Source organism: Carcharodon carcharias, chromosome 2 (assembly GCF_017639515.1).
Source record: "Carcharodon carcharias isolate sCarCar2 chromosome 2, sCarCar2.pri, whole genome shotgun sequence".
NCBI lineage: Eukaryota > Metazoa > Chordata > Chondrichthyes > Lamniformes > Lamnidae > Carcharodon > Carcharodon carcharias.
In genome coordinates this window covers 25,824,183-25,849,841 of record NC_054468.1, presented here as the reverse complement: position 1 = coordinate 25,849,841, position 25,659 = coordinate 25,824,183, and the positions used below count along the sequence as shown (strand labels likewise).

The window sequence follows — 25,659 nt, the reverse complement described above, 5'->3', positions numbered from 1 at the left end:
GCTGGGCAAAATGTTAGTTTCCTGCAATCATGCACTATTCAAAAGTAGCTGGGACAAACATCCTAAGTAATTTGCACTCTCATTGTCAACAAGCACTTATAATGAGGATCTTGGGCAAGTTGATTAGCAGCTCCAAAGTTCAGAACCTCATGGATTTAATGTCCTTTATTCCAGATTTTTTCAGAGGAATTCAGGGTATATCTTAGCTGAATTACAACCAGGGTGTCAGTTAGTTGCAGACCATCAGAAATATGAAACTAATCAGAGGCTTCATGTTAGCATTTCAAACTGTAAGAATTGAGCTGCCATGTTCCAATAATTCATCTTATTTTGCAGGCTGCTGTAAGAAAAGGGACTTTTTTATTTTGGTATTTCAATTGAAAAGCTTATTATATTTAAAAGATAAAGATTGTACTCATTACTGTTCATTTACCAATTTAGCAGTAAAAGCATTTGTCTGTTGGTGTATAATCTGAATCACAATTTGATGTAGATGCTAACAGCACACAGCTCTACTTCACCATCACCTCTCTCAACTCCTCCACTGTTGCCAAACCATCAGACTGCTTATCCAACTTCCAACACTGGATGAGCAGAAATTCCTCCAATTAAATATTGGGAAGATTAAAGCCATCATTTTCAATCCCTGCTCCAAACTCTGTTCCCTAGCTCAGGGATTCCCAAACTGTGGGTCGCGACCCCGAGATAGCTTTTGGGGTCGTAAGCTCCCCCTCCTCTGAGGCAGCAATAGTAACTGCGGGGAGGAGACCACGCACCCGCTGGATCATAAGCTTTCAGAATTAAGGACAGAGGTGTGTCCTAATGAGTGGTTTAATAATTGCAGCAGTCCCCCGCACTTGAAAGTTTGAAAACAATTGGTTTACAGCAGTAAAAGCAAAATACTGCGGGTGCTGGAAATCTGAATAAAAACAGAAAATGCTGGAAAAACTCAGCAGGTCTGACAGCATCTGTGGAGACAGAAACAGAGTTAACATTTCGAGTCCATATGACTCTTCTTCAGAACTAAAGAGAGATAGAAATGTGATGAAATTTATACTGTTTAAGGGGGGTGGAGCAGGTGAAGCTGGATAGAAGGTCAGCAATAGGTGGGGGCTAAGGAGAGACTGACAAAGATGTCCTGACACAAGACAAAGGGAGTGTTAATGGTAGTAGTGGGGGCTGAAGAAGGTGCTGATAGTGGATAAAGTTAAGAAAACAGAATGTGGGAGTAGCAAAACAAGGGTAAGTACTCTGTTAAACAACAACACGGAACAAGTTACAGGTGGCCCTTTTGAGGATGGGGTGGTGAGAGGGGATGGTCGTTAGGGGAAAAAAGGTAGAAAAAGGGATAAAAAGGGGATAAAACAATGAATAAAGATGGAAATAAAAATAAAGTAAATAAAAAATAATGAATTTTAAAAAAGGGATAAAAAAAAGGGGTGAATAGAGAGCAGAGAGTTCATGGTTGAAGTTGTTGAACTCAATGTTAAGCCCGGAAGACTGATCGGAAAATGAGGTGCTGTTCCTCCAATTTGCATTGGACTTCACTGGAACATTGCAGCAGGCCAAGGACGGACATGTGGGTATGAGAGCAGGGTGATGTGTTGAAATGGCAAGCGACAGGAAGGTCTGGGTCATGCTTGCGGACAGACCAAAGTGTTCCGCAAAACGGTCGCCAATCGGCGTTTGGTCTCTCCAATGTAGAGATCACATCGGGAGCAGCGAATGCAGTAGGCTAAATTGAAGGAGGTGCAAGTGAAGTGCTGTTTCACCTGAATGGAGTGTTTGGGCCCTTGAATGGTGGGGAGGAAGGAGGTAAAGGGGCAGGTGTTGCACCATCTGCGAATGCATGGGAAGGTGCGATGGGAAGGGGATGAGGTGTTATGGGTGATGGAGGAGTAGACCAGAGTGTCCCGGAGGGAACAGTTCCTACGGAATGCTGACGGGGGGGTGAGGGGAAGATGTGTTTGGTGGTGGCATCATGCTGGAGTTGGCGGAAATGGCGGAGGATGATCCTTTGAATAAGGAGGGTGGTGGGGTGAAAGGCGAGGTCAAGAGGCACCCTATCATGGTTCTGGGGGGATGGGAAGGTGTGAGGGCAGAGGCGTGGGAGATGGGTCGGACAAAGTTGAGGGCCCTGTCAACCACAGTGGGTGGGAAACCTAGTTTAAGGAAGAAAGAAGACATGTCAGAAGCACCGTTTTGGTATGTGGCATCATCGGAACAGATGCGATGGAGGCGAAGGAACTGAGAGAATGGGATGGAGTCCTTACAGGAAGCAGGGTGTTGGGAGCTGCAGTCGAGGTAGCTATAGGAGTCAGTGGGCTTGTAATGAATATTAGTGGACAGTCTGTCACGAGAAATGGAGACAGAGAGGTTAAGGAAGGGAGGGGAAGTGTCAGTGATGGACCATTTGAAGGTGATGGAGGGGTGGAAGTTGGAAGCAAAATTGATAAAATTTTTACAGGTCCAGACAAGAGCATGAAGCGGCACCGAAACAATCATCAATGTACTGAAATGTACCGAGGGGGCTTGAATAGGACTGGAACAAGGAATGTTCCAATTACCCCCTAAAGAGACCGGCGTAACTGGGGCCCATGTGAGTACCCATAGCTACAACTTTTATTTGGAGGAAGTGAGATAAGTTTAAGGAGAAATTGTTCAATGAGAGAACAAGTTCAGCCAGACAGAGTGGTGGCGGGTGGGGATTGTTTGGATCTCTGTTCAAGCAAGAAGTAGAGAGCCCTTAGACCATCTTGGTGGGAGATAGAGGTGTAGAGGGATTGGATGTCCATGGTGAAGAGGAGCAGTTAGGGCCAGGGAACTGGAAATTATTGACATGACTGTAGGGCATCAGAGGAATCACAGATGTGGTTGGAATGAGACTTCCCATCAACAAATGACTAACGGATACAACATATTACAGGAAACAAAATAAATACTATACAGTTAACATGGTATAGGCATATCAACTGTATCCACTCAGTCTTACCTGGCATATGGGCTTCTTGTACTGGCTAAAGAAGGCTTGCAGCTTCATACCTTTGGCTGCTGCTAGTGCTCTGATCTCTGTATAAGCTGCACCAGCAACAAATGTGAACTTGGACAATAAACAGTGACACAGGTGCAAAAGGGCTAATGGAACCAGGTCTCCTCTGGCAGCTCTGTTTTACAACATTAAAAAGGAAAAGGACAGTATATATATGTGTATTCTTATGTGTAGAAATGCTTTAATTATTGCTAAAAGTTTATGCATATAACTAGAGTAAAAACATTTCTTATCAAATGAGGGTGGATTTGCACTCTACCTGCTGGTAACTGCACTTTAATCTCGAGGCAGCCTGGAGGAATCAACAAGAACCATGTCCATGCTATTGGCTTTTCTCTGACTGGAACTTTAAAAGCTGGATTCTTAATGCATTGGTAACATTATGGCTCACTGTGACTTCTATCATCTGCTTAAAGGCAGATCACTAATACAACAGGTTTGTACTGCAATAAAATTGTGCCACAGCATTGTCAAATCATGCTTGAGCACACAATCCCCACACATGAGATTGCTGAGTTTGATCAAATTGGAAGCGAGACATGTCGACCACAAACTTAAGTAATTCTTCAGAAAGAAGAAAACTACCTGGGTCAAAATTGGGAACAATCTGCTGCTCTATTCTCTCTGATGTCAAGAAGAACATAATGAGAGGAAAACATCTTGAAACAGGGGCGGGAGGAATATATTATATATACACACATACTATACAATATATTGCTTTATACTCATGTTTTACGTATAGTTCTGGTTTAAATTTATACAGTTTTAATTGTTCTGCCAGATTTATAGCAACACACTTCAGGACATAAGTAAAACTTTACATGAAAGTTCTGAGATTTATTACTTACCGTCCAATTTCTCTGGTTGTAATGATTAGTGTATCTTTTAGCTCATTATTTCTTGAAATCTTAGCAACTGCGTATGCCTCCTTCAGTTTAGATACAAGCAGCTAAAAATAAATTTAAAAAAAGATACACAGGATAATATTAATTTATAATTCTATATTAAATGGGACATAAACCACCAGTGACTTTAGTCAGGTACATTCCACTTATGTTCCAAATGAACACAGCGAAGTAATTCGAGATGTACACCCACAAACTGCAATACTTCTGACAAATACTTAAATAGCTATGAACCATAAACAGCGCACATTTCAAATTATTGTTTCAAAATACCAAAAACAGAACAGCAAAGCCCCACTGTAGCTACACAATATTTTTCTTTAGAAATCTGACTTTGTTCACCTCTTTAAGTAAACTCTGCTCTTCAACATCTTGGGACTCTAACAAATGATGTATTTTTTCACCAAATGCAATTCTGACAGCTTTATCTGAATCTTCCATGAGGTTCAGTATTGCACCATAAATGGCTTTGGTATCTGAATCAGTTTTCCCCAAATTCACATGTTTACACAGATAGGGAATGTTGCTTATGAAAGCTGTGGGAAAAATGAACAACATTAATATAGTACTACCAAAACACAGCTTAAATATCACATTCTTATCTTAACCCTTACACTGCCCTAAGGCAAGCCATAGCCTCATGGCTATTTAAGTCACAGCACAAGTTTCTAATATTGACATTTCTTTGTGCTCATCCTGTGAAAAATGTAGACAGAAGCTGTTCAGAAGCTTTGTTATTTGTGCTTTAAGTATTAATTTCATTCTACAGCAAAGTCAAATAAGTAGCACCAAAGAGGAGTCAGCACTTGTAGAGAATGAAGGAACAAACATGCCAAACTATCCTGTCCCTCTGTTACTAATTCAGGTCTGCTCTAATACCTTCTTGGATTCAGTGACATCAGTTGCTCCCATAAGAGATCTGGCCTCTTACTTTTATATAGATGTTGATCCATACTTCCCTATATCTACTTGCCTGAAAGTATAAGACAGGAGGGTAACAATAATTCTCCTCGCAACCTGGACTGGATATTCAACCCTTTCACGAGTGTGTTGCTTCAACCTCTCCAAATGGGAGCCAAGGAAACACTCAATGAAACTAGGCTTGTTAAGCAAATTGTTAAGCTGCTTCATTTCACATTGAGTGAATATATAGTGCAACAATCATGATCAGATACACTTCTACTGGTAAAACTTGTCTTTGTGTAATGATTCAAAACCAAAGAAGGTCAATTTCCCAGGTCAGTGGGTTACTTCATTTGAGTTAAACGCGATGATTTTTAACTGTTCCTCCAGCTTTGTGGTCCTTAAAATCTCTGAGGCAGCTTTCTCTTTCAAAATCTTGATATCCTATTTCAAAAATCTTATCTGCCAGAGTCCCAGCTTCTTCTTTCTTATATCTCTCCATTCATAGCCAAAAGAATAAATCAAAGGTTTAATAATACAATGGGTATGAGGTGTTTTTCAGGTGCCAATATGAGCTAACAAATATATATTTAGTCTATGAGAAAAGATCAAATCTAGATCATTTCCACTTTAGCTATGTATCATTTCTGTTTTTATTTTAACCTATTCTGAATACCCTATGCTTATAAAAAAGCTATTTTTTCCCTTTGACCCCTTTGAAAAATGGCCAGAAAGTCCCAAAGCATAACATCCATGGCTACTACTCATGTATTTCCTGTGCTGGAATGTCTAAATGAACAATGCCTAGAATCAATCAGAGGAAAATTGTAACAGTTTACAGATTTTTGGTTCCAGATCAGAAGAATCCGTCATGAAATAACTGGCTTTGATCATTTTGCATCTTTAACAAAGTGTGACACTTTGAACAGTATAATACTTGGAGTGCTAGATATCTTTTTTGTATTTAATAGATGGAGAAACTGAGGTGAACATTTGATGTTAAGCTTGGGTGCTAAAGTCATATAACATTTGCACAGGGAAGTGAAGACTGGGGGAACAACAATTCTGAAGGCCTAATAAAAATAAATGATTAAAGTGGACGATATTGTCTTGGTTTTTCAACACAATGATAATGCAAGGATGAGGTAGGGCAGGCACAGAGGAAGAGAAAATACTTTTGCAATTTCAGCAACAAGTGAATAGGGCACTCAGTGGAGAGCGCCACACTGTGTTAATGTTATTTCAATGATGCAGCTCTTCCTTGAGGCTTTTGCCTGCCTGATTGATGCTGTGTAACTACAAAGCTGAAAAAAGAAATTTTTTTTATTAAGAGCTTCCATCTCATTGAGGAGGCTTCAGACCAATCCACATCCAAAACCTGCTCTGAAAACTTTGCTCATGTTTTGACAGCTGTGACAAATTCTACCAGAATAGCTGAGATAATCTACAACATTTTAAACCAATCAACAACATTCTAATCAAATAATCCTCAATATTCTAAAACAAAGTCAACTCATCCCATCTCCCAATGTGAAAGTTCCCTTTAACAAAATTCCAGGATCCGAATCTGGATCTCCAATAAAAACTAATCGGTTCTTCCTGAGGCCACACCCTATTTGTGTACCAAGTTTTGTTGAAATCCATCTTTTTAGTTTTTGAGATAAATTGTTTACAAAGAGCGGCAAAACCATTACCTCTGCAACTGAAAGTCTGCGAACCAGTGACCACAGTAGCATTGATAAAAGTAGATACAAAATTTTAAAGTGACAAATGGAACTTGAATTATATTTGCCCGAGTGTAATATTGTGCTTTGTGTGCAGACTTTTGTTCCCTTTCAGCAAGCAGCTCTCCCTAAACTGATGTAACACTCACCAAGTTTTACTGAAGCAGGCATTGACTTTCCAATTAGCACAAGGAATGGAATAAAAGTAGAAGGTCCAACTGAAGGTTCAGCGAGTGCACACTCACTTCTTACAATGATATTACTACAGAGGAGTTCACAATCTTCATTTGTAAGTAGCAAGTCGTTGATGGGAAGCAACAATTCAGATTTGCCTGAAAGCACACAGGCTAACTTTCCAACATTATTGGCCAATTCTTCATGTATCAAATTGGAATCCTCTTGGAGCTTGTTTCTGAAAAGTTTTAAAAAGAAGTCATGGGATCATCATGCACCTAAACGTTCTGAAATGATGCACTGCAAATATGCCGAATGTTCTCCTCTAACAAAGACACAATGATGGCACAAAGACAACAAAAACCTATTTATATAACAATTTTCATGTCAGCAGGACATATCAGACCATTTACTATTTGGAGAATAAAAAATAATGGTCACCAGGAAGAAGTGGAGAACATTGAAATAGAATTACAGGAAAGAATCTACTTTCAGAAGTAAAATAATCAGTAAAGGAATTCAAGATGGAGAGATTTAGGAACTGAGTTCCAGACAGCAGGATCATGGTGGCTGAAAGTGTGCCCAACAATGGCATTGAAGATAAAAACAAGGAACAGATCAGTCAGAGGAGCGAAGAATGCAAAATTAAGTCCCAAAACAGTTCTAGCTATAGCAGTCAGCAATTCTGCACAAGCCAAAAGAATGATGCAGTGATTTCTCATTATCCAATAGGTCATATTGCTGGACTATTTATAAGGCATTTATGAGATTTATCAGTAATAAGATATCTAAATTAAATAATCATTTTTACAAACAAACAGCCCATCATGCCATAATGTTTCAGTAAGTCGCTTCTCTGACGTTTAGACTGATTTGTAGTTAATAGGCTGATATATAAATGAATACCCAATCTTAAATACTCAGTGGAATATTGTCTCACATCCTTCAGAGCTGTGTAAATAAATTTTGTCACTCAACTGTAACCATGCCTATAGCACCCTCTCAATTTTCTGAGCCCCATTCTTGCAATCAGAGATTCCTGTCCCAGTCCCTGCTCTCTATCTTGGTCAGCCCCGATTGCCTGCCTTTCACCCACACCACTAAATATTCCCATGAACACAATTCTAACAGACTGTCACTCCTCCCCCAAAGTCTGTTTACTAACTTTCATATTGTTCACTTTCATAGTTGATGGGCTCAAAAGTAGTTGACATAACCCTTTGGTGTTTGATGAAATAAGTTTGGCGAAATATTATTCAAAGAAAATTACTGATTATACTACATTCCCGTAACTTTGGCCAAACGTGTTTCAAAACATTAAAATCAGAGATATATAGAAAGCACAGATTTGGCACAGATTACATTTAAAATGAAGCAATCATTTGGACTATTAATTCATAACTCACTATCAGGCATTCAGGAAAAACTAAAATCTGTTTTGTGTTTATTTCAAATTTAAAAAAGCACGTACAAGAGAACCTCCTCAATGAGGGAATGTGATTTAACACCGAGATAATGCAGCAGTATGGGGAAACCCTGCACAGAACCTGCACGGGTGACTTCACTGGAACTCTGCAAAGACCATCTGTGTATTGCTGTTCTCCAATCAGGATACACCTCATTGTGTAGTAAAGAAAGCAGGTACACACATTTTGCCTGGTTCTGGTGTGCTGTGGAACATAACAGGATCAGAAGTCAGGGTCAGAAATAAAAATGAAAAAGTAGTTAATTTTAAATCAGTATCAAGGCAATTAACCGGCAATAACTTTTCAGACCGGCTTGGTCCTAATATTGGTTTTATTAGTTCTTAACATAAGAGTTAAACCAAAACAATTACACAAAACAGAAACTTGTTCATAAATATATTTATTGAATCGGAGATATATACCATTGGAGGTACCTGTCCCAGCCCCTGCTCCACGACCATCATGGTCAGCCCTGAATGCCCACCTGGAACAATTTCTACACAGCAGTTTGTAAAGGCTGAGTTATTTAAAATCCCAGAGGGAAACTTTAAACAACTGTCATAACCTATATTTTCAATTGGCATGTTTTAAGTTGCGGCTCTAAATTCAGGAATAAGACCACCAGTTCTCGAGGTTTTCATATCAAAGTAAATGAAACATTTATTCATTTTCAACAAATTAAACACATACACATGCTACAAATTACTAACATAACTTTTAACAAATTCCCAATTAATCTCCACTGAGGCAACAATAACCAATAGACTTAGCAAACACCAGGCAAAACATTTTCACCTTACAAATTCAAAATGAGGTTCCTTTCAATTTGGTTCCTTTGCAGATAGTTGTAGGTTTACAGGCTCAGATCTTACATGCCTCTGACCTGCACACACAAACTCTTCTCAGGTTATACCTAGCTATTCCTTTTGAACGTAAATTTTCATTGTATCACCAGGCCCTTTGAACTCCACCTCTTCTAACAATAAAACCCCTTTCATAATACCAATTCTATTAGTAATCTAAACATGGCTTGGTGTCTCCTAGCTAGGTGCAAGATTTCACTCTCACTCTTGAATACTCTATTCAACAAAATGCAAATGCACCCTTTACCTCTGTTTACATCTCAAAACTATTATACATTAAAGCACCCAGACTAGCTGGCTTTAATCCAATTAACACACACAGATTAAGCTTCTGTTTTTAAAAAAAATTATTTCCAATAACATTATATATATATTAATATCTCTTCCTGACACCACCAATACAGCCTGACCTGGTTTGTGCTGCTGTGGTTTTACATCTTCTGTACTTTCATAGGAAGGTACCAAGGAAAGGGCACAGCTTGAAGTAGATACAGGAATGAATCTGAGAGTCAACACAGGAAACATGCTTTGTGTGGAACTTGTTTCTTCTTTAGCCACTGGAGCCTGTTATTCTTTGCCATTTTCATCTCTGTGTGCCTTACCCAGTGCATAGTTGCTTCAGCTACTCACACGTTCCCTCTATTTTTTTAAAACTTCTCTCATGATACTTTCCATTAGCTCACATTGATATCATTTCAGCCAATCAACCAACATCTATTTTCCATTTAAACACTCCACAGTTCATTTTAACTTTGTCTCATATGCAATGCACGTGTATCTGTGTATGGAACTTTCCCTCTCTGCCTCCCTCTTCCCTTTGTTCTGCTCCTTTTTAAATGCAAGTCAATATATTTTATATCTGTGCACTTCCATGCACTTTGGAAATGTACATTTCAGATATTTAAATGAATCTTAGCTGTAATTATTGTACTTACAGAAACTGTTTGACAACTGCTGACTGAGGGATATTAGGTCAGAGCTGAAGCCAACAGATGTGAAAACTGCATCGGTACTGTGTTTGTGAATCCACGGTAATGACAGAAAATCACAAAGTGTCTGAAGTGTATCTTTGTTCCCTTGATCTTGGACAACTAGCAAAATATAAAATCTTAAAATTAACTACCTAAAAACATAGATATGCAGAAACTTAACGAGATTTATTTTGAAGAAATCAAACTAAATTCAGGCTATAAATTTGTGTCTCTCTCTAATTGAAATTACTGTTATCATTCTCTCACAAATACTGCAGTAAAGATCTTGCTTTTGTCAATAGTTTCTTACAACTGTCGTAGCACTCAGCACTGAAGAACTGGAGCTTTGAGCAATTTCTTACCCAAAAATATTATCTGGTCCAGAAACTTATAAAGGTTGGAAGCACACTATGTACTTATTATTTATTTCAACAAAATATAACCTCAAATCATTTATAAAAGAGAAACTAGTTTCAGCTGTTCAAAATTATTCAAGCTTTAATATTTGAATCTGAACACATCAATAGTGACTCGAGCTGGAGCTCATTTCCACAGATTGTAGCTTCCTTTTCACCGGGGTTCCTAAGCCACTGCAGTCTGTTCTGCTTTGCCATTTTCATCTCTACCTACCTTGCCCGCCAGCCAGCTGCTTCAGTTATTCACACATTCTCTATGACACTTAATTATTTTTAATTTTCCTCATTATATCTCCCTTTGTCAATACTTCATTAAAGTGTTAGTTTTTGTAATGCGAGCTTTGCAGGCCTTGAACCACAGATCTCATCATAAGGGCATTTCTTATTTTCATCAGGAGTTTAAACTGATGTTCTCAGAACACTGGTTAGCATGTTCAAGTCAAATTCCTGGGAGTGCTAGGTGAGTGAAGCAATTGAATGGGGGCTAAAATACAGAACACAGGAATTGACACAAACACTTCAACCAATGTTCTGAAAGTAATGGTTTGTAAAATATAAACACTCGGGTGTTCAGCATGCATGCACATACAACATGAGTTGTGGAAGCAATCAGAGGTGGGAAAACAGGTTAAAATTTCTCTTTCCCTATTGATCTGCCAGACCAGATGGAGTGTTCAGAGCAGGCTAGGTACTGATCCTTGGAAAATAGCTAGTAACAACGGGTTACAAAATGAACCATATCGAGGGGACTTTACCTGATTATCCTCAGTTATCGGCGAGTAAAAGCTACCACTAAAATTAACATTTCTTTTCACCTTTCAAAAACTCAGGACATCCCAAACACAATTAAAAACTTTTGAAGTGTATTCACAGGAAACACAGAAGCCAAATTTTATACTCAGCGTTTAAGTCAACCCCATTTTTGGAGGGATTTTTTCAAGGCTTCAAAGGTAGATTTATTAGTCAAAATATATGGTTCCTTATTGCGCCAATATTTCTCACACTAAATTACTAACATTAAATATCTGCTTCACCTACCTTGCAAGCAGATTGCGGCATCAATTATTTTTATTAATCTGTCAACTAACTGTCCCAATTCTTCATCTTTGGAAGCAATGCTCAGTTGTTTTCTTCCATATTCCAGGACTTGGGTAAACATCTCAAAATTTATCCAAATCAATTGTATTTTCATTGACGAAATTCCAGTGGAACATTGTGTCTTCCCACTGGAAGTGTTATTTGTTTTGATTCTGTCAGTACTGAATAGAAAAAAGGATTGCGATGTTTGTTCTAGTGAAGACAAATCAAATTTCAACTCTACATTGTGGTGCAAGGCCACAAAATTCATCACACTATGCTTGATAATGGTTTTTGACTCCACGTTTTACCACATGAAAATTACCAGAGGAAGCACAAGGGTAAACTGCTAAACCATAGAGTTCTTTGTGCCTTCATTGGCACGAACTTTCACTGAAACTACCGTTTCTTAGAAGGCTCCCAAAGTGCAAATAAGGTAAGGATATGCAAACAATGGTTTCATAGCTATTCTTTACTTGATACTTATGCTCACCAATGTGACCAAACACCAGTTCCCATTTCAGCACATTGAAACATCCGTAAAGAGACTTGTAAAGTCCTGTGACAAATGGCTATAACAAATGGCTGGAGAATGTTCGTGCTAAGCACCTTTCTTTGCTCAATTTCTCCATGATCAGGATGTTAGAACTGGACAGCCAAAGTACATCAGAATGGGACAACAGTGAGAAAGGATAAACATAAAATCAAAATTACTTTATACCTATCTGAAACTCCTTGGTCACAGAATGCTGTACACAGAGCAGCCAAACGAAGTATAATTGTGATACCCTCCAACACAGTTACAGCCTTCTCATGCGACTGAGCCTTCTCCAGTAAACTGATTAATGAAGCGAGTCTCTCACACATTGCCCACCATAGCTTGCTCTTGAATTTTATTTCCACTGGACCAAATCTATAAGGGATGAACGTTGTTACCAGATTTGCATGAAAAAAGTTTGAAAATTATTTCTGAAAAAAAAAAATATTGCAGCTATATTCATGAAGAATCAGCTGTTTCTCTGCTTATAACATTGTTTGGGTGGACGGGTTCAGAGTACAAACCTATTAAACATGGATCATGTCTATCAGCTTTGCCCCTGCAAAATAACTTGATGATTGCTCTGCCGAGGACAGTCAGCCCATTAGCAGCATAGTAGAAGCACATTTTTAGCAGATTTGTTCCCCGAATCCATCGCTGCAATACTTAAATGGAAACTCTAACTGTTGACTTCAGCCTCATTTCCCAATGCTGATTTTAAAAGTTTCTCTCTTCATAATGATCCTGGCTGCCTCAGGTTTAAACAAAGCAGTAGGAGCTTAGATATCACAACTCTGGAACAACATATCAAAAGCTGTTAGGAATGTGTAGTTGAAATCAGAAAGAGAGAAAATGTATGGATGAATGCCAGCCATTAGGAAGGTGATTAATTTGTTTGATAAATGTTTTGGCTTGAGCAAGCTGCTCAAAAGCTTTTAATGTCTGTGTATTGTTGTAATTTCGACCTTTGTTTTCTATTCAATAGAATTTATTGGTGATGGCGGTGGGGGAGGGGGAGGGAGCTGGGGGAAGGGTTTGTGCCTGGCATTGGAGTTGGGAAGTCTTCTAATGAAGATTCACATGAGAATCACATTATCTTCATTTGCCAGGCGGAATGTTCATGACAACACAGGAGAAAGTCATCATCTATTTTGGCCTGATTATAATTACAAGGTGGCTGGATAACAACAACTTCCATTTGTACAGCACCTCCGACGCAGTGAGGTATGCCAAGGTACTTCACCGGAACGATTACCAAACAAAATTTGACGCTGAACAACATAATGAGAAATTAGGGCAGGTCACCGATAGAGAACTGGAGTGGGTTAGCGAGGGAATTCCAGATCTTAGAGCCTAGGCAGCTGGAAGCACAGCTGCCAGTAGTGAAGCAAAGAAAACCGGGGTTGCTCAGGAAGTCAGAATGAGAGGAATACAGAGATCTTGGAGAATTGTCGGCTAGTAGAGATAAGTACATTACATAGTCATAGTAAGCCCATCTAGTCCATGTAAATTCTCTTATGACAAGTTTATGATCTTTTCTTGGAAGCATGGCAATGGAGGGAAAAAGAGCAAGTCAGTTCAAATGCATCCCTCATTGAACAGTCATAATAGGGAAAGGGTGGATGGGAAAACAGATGCTTAACTCTTGCTAGTTAAATGATTTCTGGGTGACAAGAAACAAAAGGAAATGGGTTAACAATAAGCAATTTTTAAAAGTATATATTAAACAAAATAGTCCATACTTAGCTGGTATATCCGGTTTCTGCACGCTTTGTGCAGTAAAACTCAAGCGTGGTCTTTTTTCTGGAATTTCATCACTGCTACTCCCTCCGTCTGTTTTGGGAACTTCTGTCAATTGTGTCTGGGTATGATTACATATTTCCTGTATGGCAGTGATGCCTTCTGCTCTCATCGCTATATACAAGCAGCTTAACAAATACTGAAACACAAAGCATCAACATGAGTTACCATATATAATCTCAAAGAGAATTTTTTAAAAGTCATTCACGGGACGTGGGCTTCGCTGGCTGGGTCAGCGTTTATTACCCATCCCTAGTTGCCCTTGAGAAGGTGGTGATGAGCTGCCTTCTTGAACCGCTGCTGTCCATATGATGTAGGTACTCCCACAGTGCTGTTAGGAACTAAGTTCCAGGATTTTGACCCAGCAACAGTGAAGGAATGGCAATATATTTCCAAGTCAGGATGGTGAGTGACTTGGAGAGGAACTTCCAGATGGTGTTCCCATCTATCTGTTGCCCTAGACCTTCTAGATGGTAGGGTTTGTGGGTTTGCAAGCTGGTCTCTAAGGAGCTTTGGTGAATTCCTGCAGTGCATCCTGTAGATGGTATACACTGCTGCTACTGTGCGTCAGTGGTGAAGGGAGTGAATGTCTGTGGATGATATGCCAATCAAGCCGGCTACTTTGTCAAGCTTCTGGGGTGTTGCGGGAGATGCACTCATCCAGGCAAGTGGGGAGTATTCCATCACACTCCTGACTTGTGCCTTGTAGATGGTGGACATGCTTTGGGAAGTTAGAAGGTGAGTTACTCATTGCAGGAGTCCTAGCCTCTTACCACTCTTGTAGCCACAGTTCATGGCTAATCCAGTTCAATTTCTGGTCAATGGTAACCCCCAGGATGTTGATAGTGAGGGATTCAGTGATGGTAATGCCACTGAATGTCAAAGGGCAATAGTTGGATTCTCTCTTGCTGGAGATGGTCATTGCCTGGCACTTGTGTAGCGCAAATGTTACTTGCCACTTTTCTGCCTAAGCCTGGATATTGTCCAGGTCTTGCTGCATTTGGACATGGACATGTCTGAGTTCCGTTGCAGAACTTTGTGCAATCATCAGCGAACATCCCCATTTCTGACCTTATGATAGAAAGAAGGTCATTGATGAAGCAGCTGAAGATGGATGGGCCAAGGACACTACCCAGAGGAACTCTTGCAATGATGTCATGGAGCTGAAATGACTCACTTCCAACAACCACAACCATCTTCCTTTCTGTTAGTTATGACTCCAAACATTGGAGAGTTTTCCCCCTGATTCCCATGGGCTCCAGTTTTTCTAGGGCTCCTTGATGCCACACTCAGTGAAATGTGGCCTTGATGTCAAGGGCAGTCACTCTCGCCTCACCTCTGGAGTTCAGCTCTTTTGCCCCTGTTTGAACCAAGGTTGTAATGAGGTCAGGAGCTGAGTGGCCCTGGTAGAACCCAAACTGGGCGTCAGTGAACAGGTTATTGCTAAGCAAGTGCTGCTGGATAGTACTGCTGATGACCCCTTCCATTACATTACAGATGATTGAGAATGGACTGATGGGGTAGTAACTGGTCAGGTTGGGTTTGTCCTGCTTTTTGTGGACAGCACATACCTGAGCAATTTTCCACATAGCTGGGTAGATGCCAGTGTTATAGCTAGGGTTCGGCAAGTTCTGGAGCACAAGTTTTCAGTACTATTGCCAGAATATTGTCAGGGCCCATAGCCTTTGCACTATCCAGTGCCTTCAACCGTTTCTTGATATCACATGGAATGAAATGAATTGGCTGAAGACTGGCATCTGACATGTGATGCTGGGAACCTCCGGAGGAGACCGAGATGGACCATGCACTCAGCACTTCCGGCTGAAGATTGTAACAAATGCTTTATACTTATCTTTTGCACTGATGTGCTGGGCTCCCCCTTCACTGAGGATGGGGATATTTGTGGAGTCTCCTCCTCCAGTGAGTTGCTTAATTGTCCACCAGCATTCACGACTGGATGTGGCAGGACTGCAGAGCTTAGATCTAATCTGTTGATTGTGGATTTACTTAGCTCTGTCTATCACTTGTTGCTTATGCTGTATGGCATGCAAGTAGTCCTGTGTTATAGCTTCACAAGGTTGACACCTCATTTTTAGGTATGCCTGGTGCCGCTCCTGGCATGCCCGTCTGCACTTTTCATTAAACCAGGATTGATGGTAATGGTAGAGTCGGAGATATGCTGTATCATGAAGTTACAGATTGTGTTTGAGTACAATTCTGCTGCTGCCAAAGCCCACAGTGCCTTATGGATGCCCAGTCTTGAGTTGCTAGATCTGTTCAAAATCTATCCCATTTAGCACAGTGGTAGTGCCATGCAACATGATGGAGGGTATCCTCAATGTGAAGACAGGATTTTGTCTCCACAATGACTGTGTGGTGGACGCAGGGAATTGTATAAAAAGTAACATAGCTATAACATTATCTTATTATTAACACCTTGCGCAGCCTTTCCTAGTCTAATGGTGACAAGCAAAGGAGATGCAACACCTAACCTTTTATCTTCTCCCTTCTCACCAGCTAAGACTCCAAATGCTCCTTCCAAGTAAAACAACGATTTACTTGTACTTCTTTCGATTTAGTATACTACATTTGCTAATCACAATGTGGTCTCCTCTACATTGGGGAGACCAAAAGTAGACTGGGTCTACTGCTTTGCAGAACACCTCCATTCAATCCGCCAGCACAACCCTGAACTTCCTGTTATTCATCATTTCAATTCTCTGCCTCGTTCACACTCTGGCCTCTCTGTCCTTGGCATGCTAGTGTTCCAATGAAGCTCAACCCAAGTTTGAGGAAACAACTCATCTTTCAATTTCACACTCTACAGCCTTCTGAATACGTGAGATCAATAATTTCAGATATAAGATCAGCCTCCATCTTGTTCTTCTTTCTGCTGGTTTGGTCTTATTTTGTTTCTTTCTTTATTCCAAACCTTGTTGCATTCTTTTATTGTTTTGTTGCTATGCAGCCATTCAAACCTCATCTGGACATATATTTTGTTTCTTTACCATACCCATTACCACTCTCTTTGGCTTTTGCACCATGAAGTATTTTGTCATTTAATTTCTTCTGCCCTCCACTCTATCACAGACCTTCCCTTTTGTTCTTCCTGCCCTCCACCCCTTTCACCAGCTGAAAACCTATTACATTTCTAGCTTTCTTCAGTTCTGATGAAAGGTCATCAACCTGAAACGTTAACTCTGTTCATCTCCACAGATGCTCTGACCTGCTGAGTATTTCCAGCATTTTCTGTTTTTAGTTCAGCTTTAAAATTTTGTAAACAGCACCATGCTCCACTCATTAAGTATTTTTTATTTGTTTCTGACTATCTAGAGGCAAAACTGCAGTTATTGTCCATCCCTAGTTGCTCTGAGAAGGATGGTAATGGCCTACTTTCTTGAATTGCTGCAATTTTTGCACTGATGGCCTTTAAAACATGGTGGTAAATTGGTCAATTTCTCCAACAGAAAACTGAAAGAAACAGTCAGCAATGATGAAAATCAATATCCTGAGGAGTGCCTATTTGAGTGTTACTGCAGCATTTTGTGCGAAAACAGACATTAATTCATTTGGCTAAAAACAAAAAACAAAAAACTGCGGACGCTGGAAATCCAAAACAAAAACAGAATTACCTGGAAAAACTCAGCAGGTCTGGCAGCATCGGCGGAGAAGAAAAGAGTTGACGTTTCGAGTCCTCATGACCCCTCGACAGAACGGTTCTGTCAGTTCTGTCGAAGGGTCATGAGGACTCGAAACGCCAACTCTTTTCTTCTCCGCCGATGCTGCCAGACCTGCTGAGTTTTTCCAGGTAATTCTGTTTTTGTATTAATTTATTTGGCACCTTGTTACTTCTCAGAAATCTTTCAAAGCACTTAACATGTAAAAAATTACGTTAAGTCCATTGTCTTCTTATGTAGGCAAACAGGGTGGCGGGGGAAGCTAAGATTGGTGCATGAAGTGAAATCTGCCCAAGATGGAGATCAGCACAAATAGGGCTGATAGCCTTTACTTGTTATCAATGCAAATATGCGCTGCAGCTAATTTGCACAATGCAAAACCCCACGAACACCAATGAGATAAAAGACTAATGAATCTGTTTTGGTACTGTGGGTTGAAGTACAATAGAATTTCCTGGTCGGCTTCGTGCCATGAGATCTTTTACTTTCACTTCAACCATCAGAAGCTGCCAGGGCATCTTTTTAACATCTCACCTAAAAAGGAGTACTTCTGACAGTGCTGCAATATACTGCCTCAATGTTACTGATTACAGAAAGCCACTGACAAAGACTTGACAATAAATCACCTGCAAACCATACTTACCAGAGTGAAATACATAATTGGAAACAGAAAGCTAGGATTAACAAAAAAAAATTACCTCCTGCTTAGGTTGAGTTCCTATCATTTCAGTTAAAGCTGTGCAAACTAAATGTATACGATGTTTCTGTATTGGCACTGCACACAAAAGTCCTGATGGGGCAAACATCAAAAAGTGCTGGAATATTTGACATAGAGCTAATCTCAATTTATCAGAATCAACGAGTTTTAACAGTCCATCTCCTATAAAGACACTTAGTTTTTCCATCAACATATTAAGGTAAACAGGTTCTATTGCAGACATGCTTGCGTGAAGTTCAGCAGTGACAGGAAAAAGTGCTCTGACCAAAAAAGCAAATGGCTCCTCATATAATTCCAATTCTGCTCTGTCAGCCTCTTTAAACAGTTTAAAGAGACTAATAAAATTTGTAAAGAATGTATTTGCCAATTCTTCTGGTGGTGGTCCTCCAAGGTTTATCAACTTTGTTAGCAAAGCCAACACAATACTCTTAATCTTGGGACTGCCATGTTCCAAAAGAGAGCAGCCTATTTCCCATAAGATGAGTCGTTGCCTCCTGCAAAACACACTTGAGAGGATCGAAGAAAGTATTCTCAGTAATATGACCTCCAATAATTCTACTTGTAACACAGAGGTTAATTGAAGAGGTGCGGGGGTTAAATATGCTGCATCTTCTCTCTCAGCCACAACAAAACGATTAATTATGTATGGCCAGAAGAAAGAATCCTGCTTAATGTACATCATCAGCTTCTTCTCTCTCAGACAGATTAGATCCTGAAAGAGGCCAAACAGTTCCTTGGTTTGTATTCCAAATATGAAGGGGTTCTTGCTCTTGAACAGCCAAAGCAAAGAAAGTATAATCTTTGCAATACAGTCATGAAGCACCTGACAGTTTTGGGCTGCAGCAATGCGAAGAAGCCTGGTTATAATCCAGTTACTGAAACCTTTAAAAAAAAGAAACAGCCATACTCAGATCAAAGATTGCCAACAGGGCAAAAATAAGCTATTTATCCAGTTGGAGATTTACAGATTTAATCCAGATTCAGGCTGCAGCTACCTGGATTCAACAACCATTAGGCTATTAGAAACAAACATATTGGGTAGATTTAAACAACAAATACAATTGCAAAAGAATTTAATAAGCAGTATATATATTGTATATGGTTTTGCAATTTTTGTTATATTCTACAATCACTTTTCTTAGGGCGGTGCAGCTAATTGGTGCTTCATTGAATATTCAAGCTCCAAAGTTGCTGTGTCACAAAGCAGCAAGTTACCAAAGGACACTCAAGTCATTTATAATCATTGAACTAAGACCACCACTATCCTGCCTGAGAACAGTTAATTCAACACAGACAGGGGTTGAAATCTGGGCCATTCTAGTCAATTCTGGGGCAATAATAAACTACACAGCATCTTTATCATTTGAGCTTGATGCAAGTGTCTTCTTATTAAAGTGAGAGAACTATTGGGGTGCACTCTCAATACCGTTCTAATAAATTAAACTATTAAAACTCATTCTGAAAGTTTATATTCTGTTTTGTTAAACCATGAAAAAGAAAATTGGGTGTGGTGTAAAATGGGCTGTTGATTTGCTTTGGCCCTTTTTGGGCAAAGATTAATACTTAGCCCTCACATAGCAAAATAAAGCAATATTCCAAGAAACTGGCTACTGGTGAAAGATTATTGATCACTCATTTTTTTTTACTGATTTAGGTGCGGCACTCGAAAGTCATGGCCAAAATACAATATTTTAAATTGCATTTGCATCTGACATGAATGACCTGTATTTACAATGCATTCTGCACTGATTGCACTTTCTGCATTCAGCCCATCAAGTCTGCACTGGCTCTCTGAAAGGGCATTTGACCGAGTCCCACTCCCCTGCCTTATAACCTAACCATGCACATTCTTTCTTTTCAGATAGCAATCCTGTTCTCTTTTAACTACCTTGATTGAACCTGTCTCCACCACCCTCTCCAGAAGTTCCTTCCAAACTCCAACCATCCTCTAGGTGAAAAAAAATTTCCTCAAATCACTATTACTCCTTTTGCCAATTAATTTGAATCTCTGCCCTCTGGTACTTGATGCTCTCGAGTGGCAACAGTTTCTCTCTATTTACCCTGTCCATACCCCTCAGAATCTTGAATACCTCTTTCAACTCTCCTCTCAGCCTTCTTTTCTCCAAGAAACACAGTCCAACCTCTCCAATATATCCCCATAGCTACAGTTCTTTATCCCTGAAATCATTTGTGTGAAGCTCCTCTGTACTCTCTCCAACGCCTTCACATCCTTTCTCAAGTATGGCACCCAGAACCGGCACAGTATTTCTGATGAGGCCTAATTAGTGTCTTATTCAACATTACCTCCTTACTCGTATTCTCAATGCCCCTAATAATAAAGCCTAAGATACTATATGCTTTATTAACAGCTCTCTCTCAACATGCTCTGCCATCTTCAATGACTTATGCAATTATACACCAAGGTCCCTCCTGTTCCTGCACCTCCTTTAGAGCTTCTCTATTTATCTTAAACTGTCTCTCCATATTCTTCCTGCCAAAATGAACCACTTCACTCTTCTCTGCATTGAACTTCATCTTGTTTGTCCAATCCACCAACATGTCTATGTCCTTCAAGACTATCCTCATCACAATTGACAATGTTTCCAATCTTCGTATCATCTGCAAATGTTGAAATCATGCCCTGAACACCATAGTCTAGGTCATTAATATATATCAGGAAGAGCAAGGGTCCCAAACACTGATCCCAGGGAACTTCACAACAAGCCTTCCTCCAATCTGAAAAACAATCATTTATCACTACTCTCTGTTTCCTTTCACTCAGCCAATTTCTTATCCAAGTGCCTACTTTCCCTTTTATTCCATGAGCTAGAATTTTGCTGACAAGTCTGTGTGGCACTGTATCAAATGCCTTTTGGAAATCCATGTACACCACATCAACAGCATTTTCCTTACCAACCTTCTCTGTTACCTCCTCAAAAAAACCCCAGCAAGTTAGTTAAGCATGATTTTCCCTTGATGAATCCATACTGGCTTTCCTTAATTATCGTGAGCTTGTCTACGTGACTATTGATTTCGTCCTGAACCATAGCTTTCAGAAGTTTCCCCACCACTGAAGTCAGATGGTCTGCAGGTGCCAGCTTTATCCTTGCACCCCTTTTTGAACAAGGATGTAACATTCATAATTCTCCAGTCCTCTGGCATCACCCCAGTGTCTAAGGAAGACTGGAAGATTATATCACTGGTGCCTCTGCAATTTCCATTCTCATTTCCTTCAGTACCATTGGGTGCATCTCATCTGGTCCCGGTACCTTATCTATCTTATGTAAATATAGTCTAACACCTCCTCCTTCTCAACTGTAAATTCTTCTAGTGCATCAGTTACCTCCTCTCTCACCTCTGCCTTGGTAGCATCTTCTTCCTTATAAAGACAGATGCAAAGTATTTGTTACTTCTCTGCTATTTCTCCTGCCTCCACGTGCTAGTCGTCCTTTTTAATCGCCCTACTCTTTTACCACCCTTTTATTATTTATATACTTATAGAAAACCTTAGGATATCCTTCTATGTTAGCTGTCAGTCTCTTTCATACTCTCCCCTTGTTTTTCTCATTCATTTTCTTGCTTCCCCTCTCCTCCTCCTATATTCAGCCTGATTCTCCATGGTACTTTCTACTTGGCATCTGTCATACGCACATTTCTTACTTTTCCATCTTCACCTCTATCCCTCTCATCACCCAGGGAGCTCTGGATTTATTTGTCCTACCTTTCCCCTTCAGGGGAATATACCTTGACAATACCTGCAATACGTTTTCTTTGAAGGTGGCCCATTGATCAGCCACTACCTTTTCTGGCAACATTTGATTCCAACTCACTCGACTCTGATGCGTTCTCATCCCATTGAAGTTGGCTTTCCCCAAGTAATTACCCTGTTGTGGATTGTTCCTTACCCTTTCCCATGGCCAACCTAAACCTTATGATACAATGGTCATTGTCCCCTAAATGCTCTCCCACTGATATTTGATCCACTTGGGTTAACCCATTCCCCAGAACTAGGTCCAACAGAGCCATCCCTCTTGTTACACCAGAAATATACTGCTGCAGAAAATTATCCTGAAACAATTAGAGCAGTCACTGATTTTACTGGAATGTTATTTTAAGTTTCATGTGTATCATTTAAACTCAATTTGTCAACAAACTGCAAAAATTGAATGTCAGATTAGCCAAGATCAATCTGCAATACTAGTGTTAAAACATTGACAGGTTATACCAATGTTTCTGTAGCTTCTACATGCACTCACCAATACAACTGCACTCGTCATCACTACTGAGCCGCTGAATTTCTTTTGTTGGCTTTCGTGGGGTGTTCACAAACATAAGAGGAAAAGACTTCATAATGTGTTGAATAAAATCCAACAACATCACACATGTTGGCTGGGAGTCAGTCTTTTTCAAAAGCTCCAAAGCAACTGAAATTTCAACAGAAAAGGATCATTTTAAAAGGAAGACTTGCATTTTTATAGTTTTCAAAATCACCTGAGATCCCAAAGCACTTTACAAACAATTAAGTACTTTTAAGTTTAGTCACCATTATAATATAGAGCGTGTGGCAACAAATTTGCACACAACAAACTATCACCAACACATGATGACTAGATAATCTGTTTCTGTGATGTTGATTGAGGATAAGTAATGGCCAAGACACCAGGGATAACTCCCAGGCTCTTCTTGAAATAGTGCCATGAGGTCTTTGACATCTACTTGAGCAGGCAACTGGGGCCTCGGTTTCACATCTCATCTGAAAGGTGACATCTCTGGCAGTGCAGCAATTCCTCAGTGCTGCATTGGAGTGTCAGCCTTGATTTTTGTGCTCATGTCCTGGAGTGAGAGTTGAATCTGGAACCTTGTGACTCATAATTGAGAGTGGTACCAACTGAACCACAGCTGACACATTTTATGCATTACCTAATGGATAACTGGATCTCGGTAGTTGCTTTTTCCATAATATAGCTATTGTAGGATCAATAAGAAAATATCAAGGGAAACAAGTTTGCCAGCAGTTGTCATTACAGTTGACAGCCTGGATGCTTCATGCTGTCAGTCACGTCTTCACTGAAATATAATTGTTTCGATCATCAAATTTGCACTTGCTGTTGAATGCCAGGAAATAATTTATCAGTTTATATTCTATTACAAATTAGTTTGCTATTCCAAGATCTTGCAGCATTTAGATAAATTACTTCATTGCACAAGTTAGCAATGAAACAGACCACATACAAGGAGCTTAATCAGCAATTCTGACAAGGGAGGATAAACAAGTTGTAGCAAATCTACAGTTATGCTGGCACATGATAATTTTCAAATTCCATATAAAGTGCTATTTACAGAATGACAATTTTTTTTAATACTTGTTCATAGGATCAGCACGTTGCTGCCTTGGGCAGCATTTATTGCCCATCCCCAATTGCCCTTCAGGTGGTGGAGGTGAGCTGCCTTCTTGAACCACTGCAGTCCATGTGGTGTAGGTACACCCACAGTGCTATTAAGGAGGGAGTCCCAGGATCTTGACCCAGCGGCAATGAAAGAACAGCAATATATTTCCAAGTCAGGATGCTGAGTGGCGTGGAGGGGAACTTCCAGGTAGCAGTGCTCCCATCTGTCTGCTTGCCTTGTCCTAGATGGTAGCGGTCGTGAGTTTGGGAGGTTCTGTCTAAGGAGGCTCGGAGAGTTCCTGCAGTGCATCTTGTAGATCGTAACCACTGCTGCCAGTGTGTTGGTGGTGGAGGGAGTGAATGTTTGTGGGTGGGGTGCCAATCAAGCCAGCTGATTTGTCCTGGATGGTGTCAAGCTTCTTGAACATTTTTGAAGCTGCACTCATCCAAGCAAGCGGAGAGTATCTCCAAGGCACTCCTGACTTGTGCCTTGTAGATGGTGGACAGGCTTTGGGGAGTCAGGAGATGAGTTACTCACCACAGGATTATTAGCCTCTGACCTGCACTTGTGGCCACTGTATTTGTATGGTTAGTCCAATTCAGTTTCTGGTCAATAGTAACTCCCCCAGGATATTGATAGTGGGGGATTCAGTGATGATAATGCCATTGAATGTCATGGGGCGATGGTTAGATCCTCTCTTGTTGGAGATGGTCATTGCCTGGCACTTGTGTGGTGCGAATGTTACTTGTCATTTGTCAGACCAAACTTGGATATTGCCCAGGTCTTGCTGCATTTAGACATGGGCTGCTTCAGTATCTGAGGATTCACAAATGGTGCTGAACACGGTGCAATCATCTGCGAACATCCCCACTTCTAACCTTATGGTGGAAGGAAGGTCATTAATGAAGCAGCTGAAGATGGTTGCGCCTGGGTCACTATCCTGAGGAACGCCTGAGCTACTGTCCTGGAACTTAGATGATTGACCTCCAACAACCACAACCATCTTCTTTCGTGCTAGGTATGACCAGCAGTGAGTTCCCCCCGTCCCCCAATTCCCATTGACTCCAGTTTTGCTAGGGTTCCTTGATGCCACACTTGGTCAAATGCTGTTTTGATGTCAAGGGCAGTCACTCTCTGCAGTGCAGCTCTTTTGTCCATGCTTGAACCAAGGCTGTAATGAGGTCAGGAGCTGAGCGGCCCTGGCAGAACCCAACTGAGCGTCAGTGAGCAGGTTATTGCTAAGCAAGTGCTGCTTGATAGCACCTGTTGATGATCCTTTCCATTACATTACTGATGATCGAGAGTAGACTGATGGGGCGGCAACTGGCATGGTTGGATTTGTCCTGCTTTTTGTGTACAGGACATGTCTGGGAAATTTTCCACACTGCTGCATAAATGCCAGTGTTGTAGCTGTACTGGAACAGCTTGGCTAGGGGTGTGGCAAGTTCTGAAGCACAAGTCTTCAGTGCTATTGCCAGAATATTGTCAGAACCCATAACCTCTACAGTAACCGGTGCCTTCAGCTGTTTCTTGATATCACGTGGAATGAATCAAATTGGCTGAAGACTGGCATCTGTGATGTTGAGGACCTCCAGAGGAGGCTGAGATGGACATTCATTCAGCACTTCTGGATTATTCTTGCAAACGTTTCAGCCTTTAATACTCGAATACAAATAAAATAAATAATAAATTTGACTTAACAACACTTCCACCAATCACTTGCTCCCACACTCTTGGAAAATCTAAATTTGGAATTTGCCTTGTGGAGAAGTCACAGAAATGAACCTTTCACTAATCCTGTCAGATTCTATGTTAGTGAATATCCTTATTTTTAACTGATCTCTGTGTAAAGTTAATATATCATACATTTTATCCCTTAATGCACTTTGAACTAATTGCAAAATGCAGGACAGCAATCCACGTTTGACTCCTCTTTGAGTAGCATCTGGTCTCCACTCTTACTGAGTGAGAGTCTGCAACTCCTCAGATC

The 25,659-nt window shown here is 40.3% G+C and overlaps 1 protein-coding gene across 1 annotated transcript in view; it reads right to left on the bottom strand.

The window, feature by feature from the left end:
• Nucleotides 1-25,659, bottom strand: part of atr (ATR serine/threonine kinase) — a 103,918-nt gene that overhangs the window by 65,138 nt on the left and 13,121 nt on the right. Inside the window, exons 3-13 of the mRNA XM_041175621.1 lie at nt 22,538-22,705; nt 18,262-19,163; nt 13,829-14,025; nt 12,270-12,461; nt 11,510-11,730; nt 10,020-10,175; nt 8,227-8,425; nt 6,731-6,993; nt 4,297-4,490; nt 3,898-3,998; nt 2,993-3,164 (exon numbers count right to left, since the gene is read on the bottom strand). Of these exons, the coding sequence (XP_041031555.1) occupies nt 2,993-3,164; nt 3,898-3,998; nt 4,297-4,490; nt 6,731-6,993; nt 8,227-8,425; nt 10,020-10,175; nt 11,510-11,730; nt 12,270-12,461; nt 13,829-14,025; nt 18,262-19,163; nt 22,538-22,705 (2,765 nt within the window). The remainder of the gene's footprint in view (nt 1-2,992; nt 3,165-3,897; nt 3,999-4,296; nt 4,491-6,730; nt 6,994-8,226; nt 8,426-10,019; nt 10,176-11,509; nt 11,731-12,269; nt 12,462-13,828; nt 14,026-18,261; nt 19,164-22,537; nt 22,706-25,659) is intronic.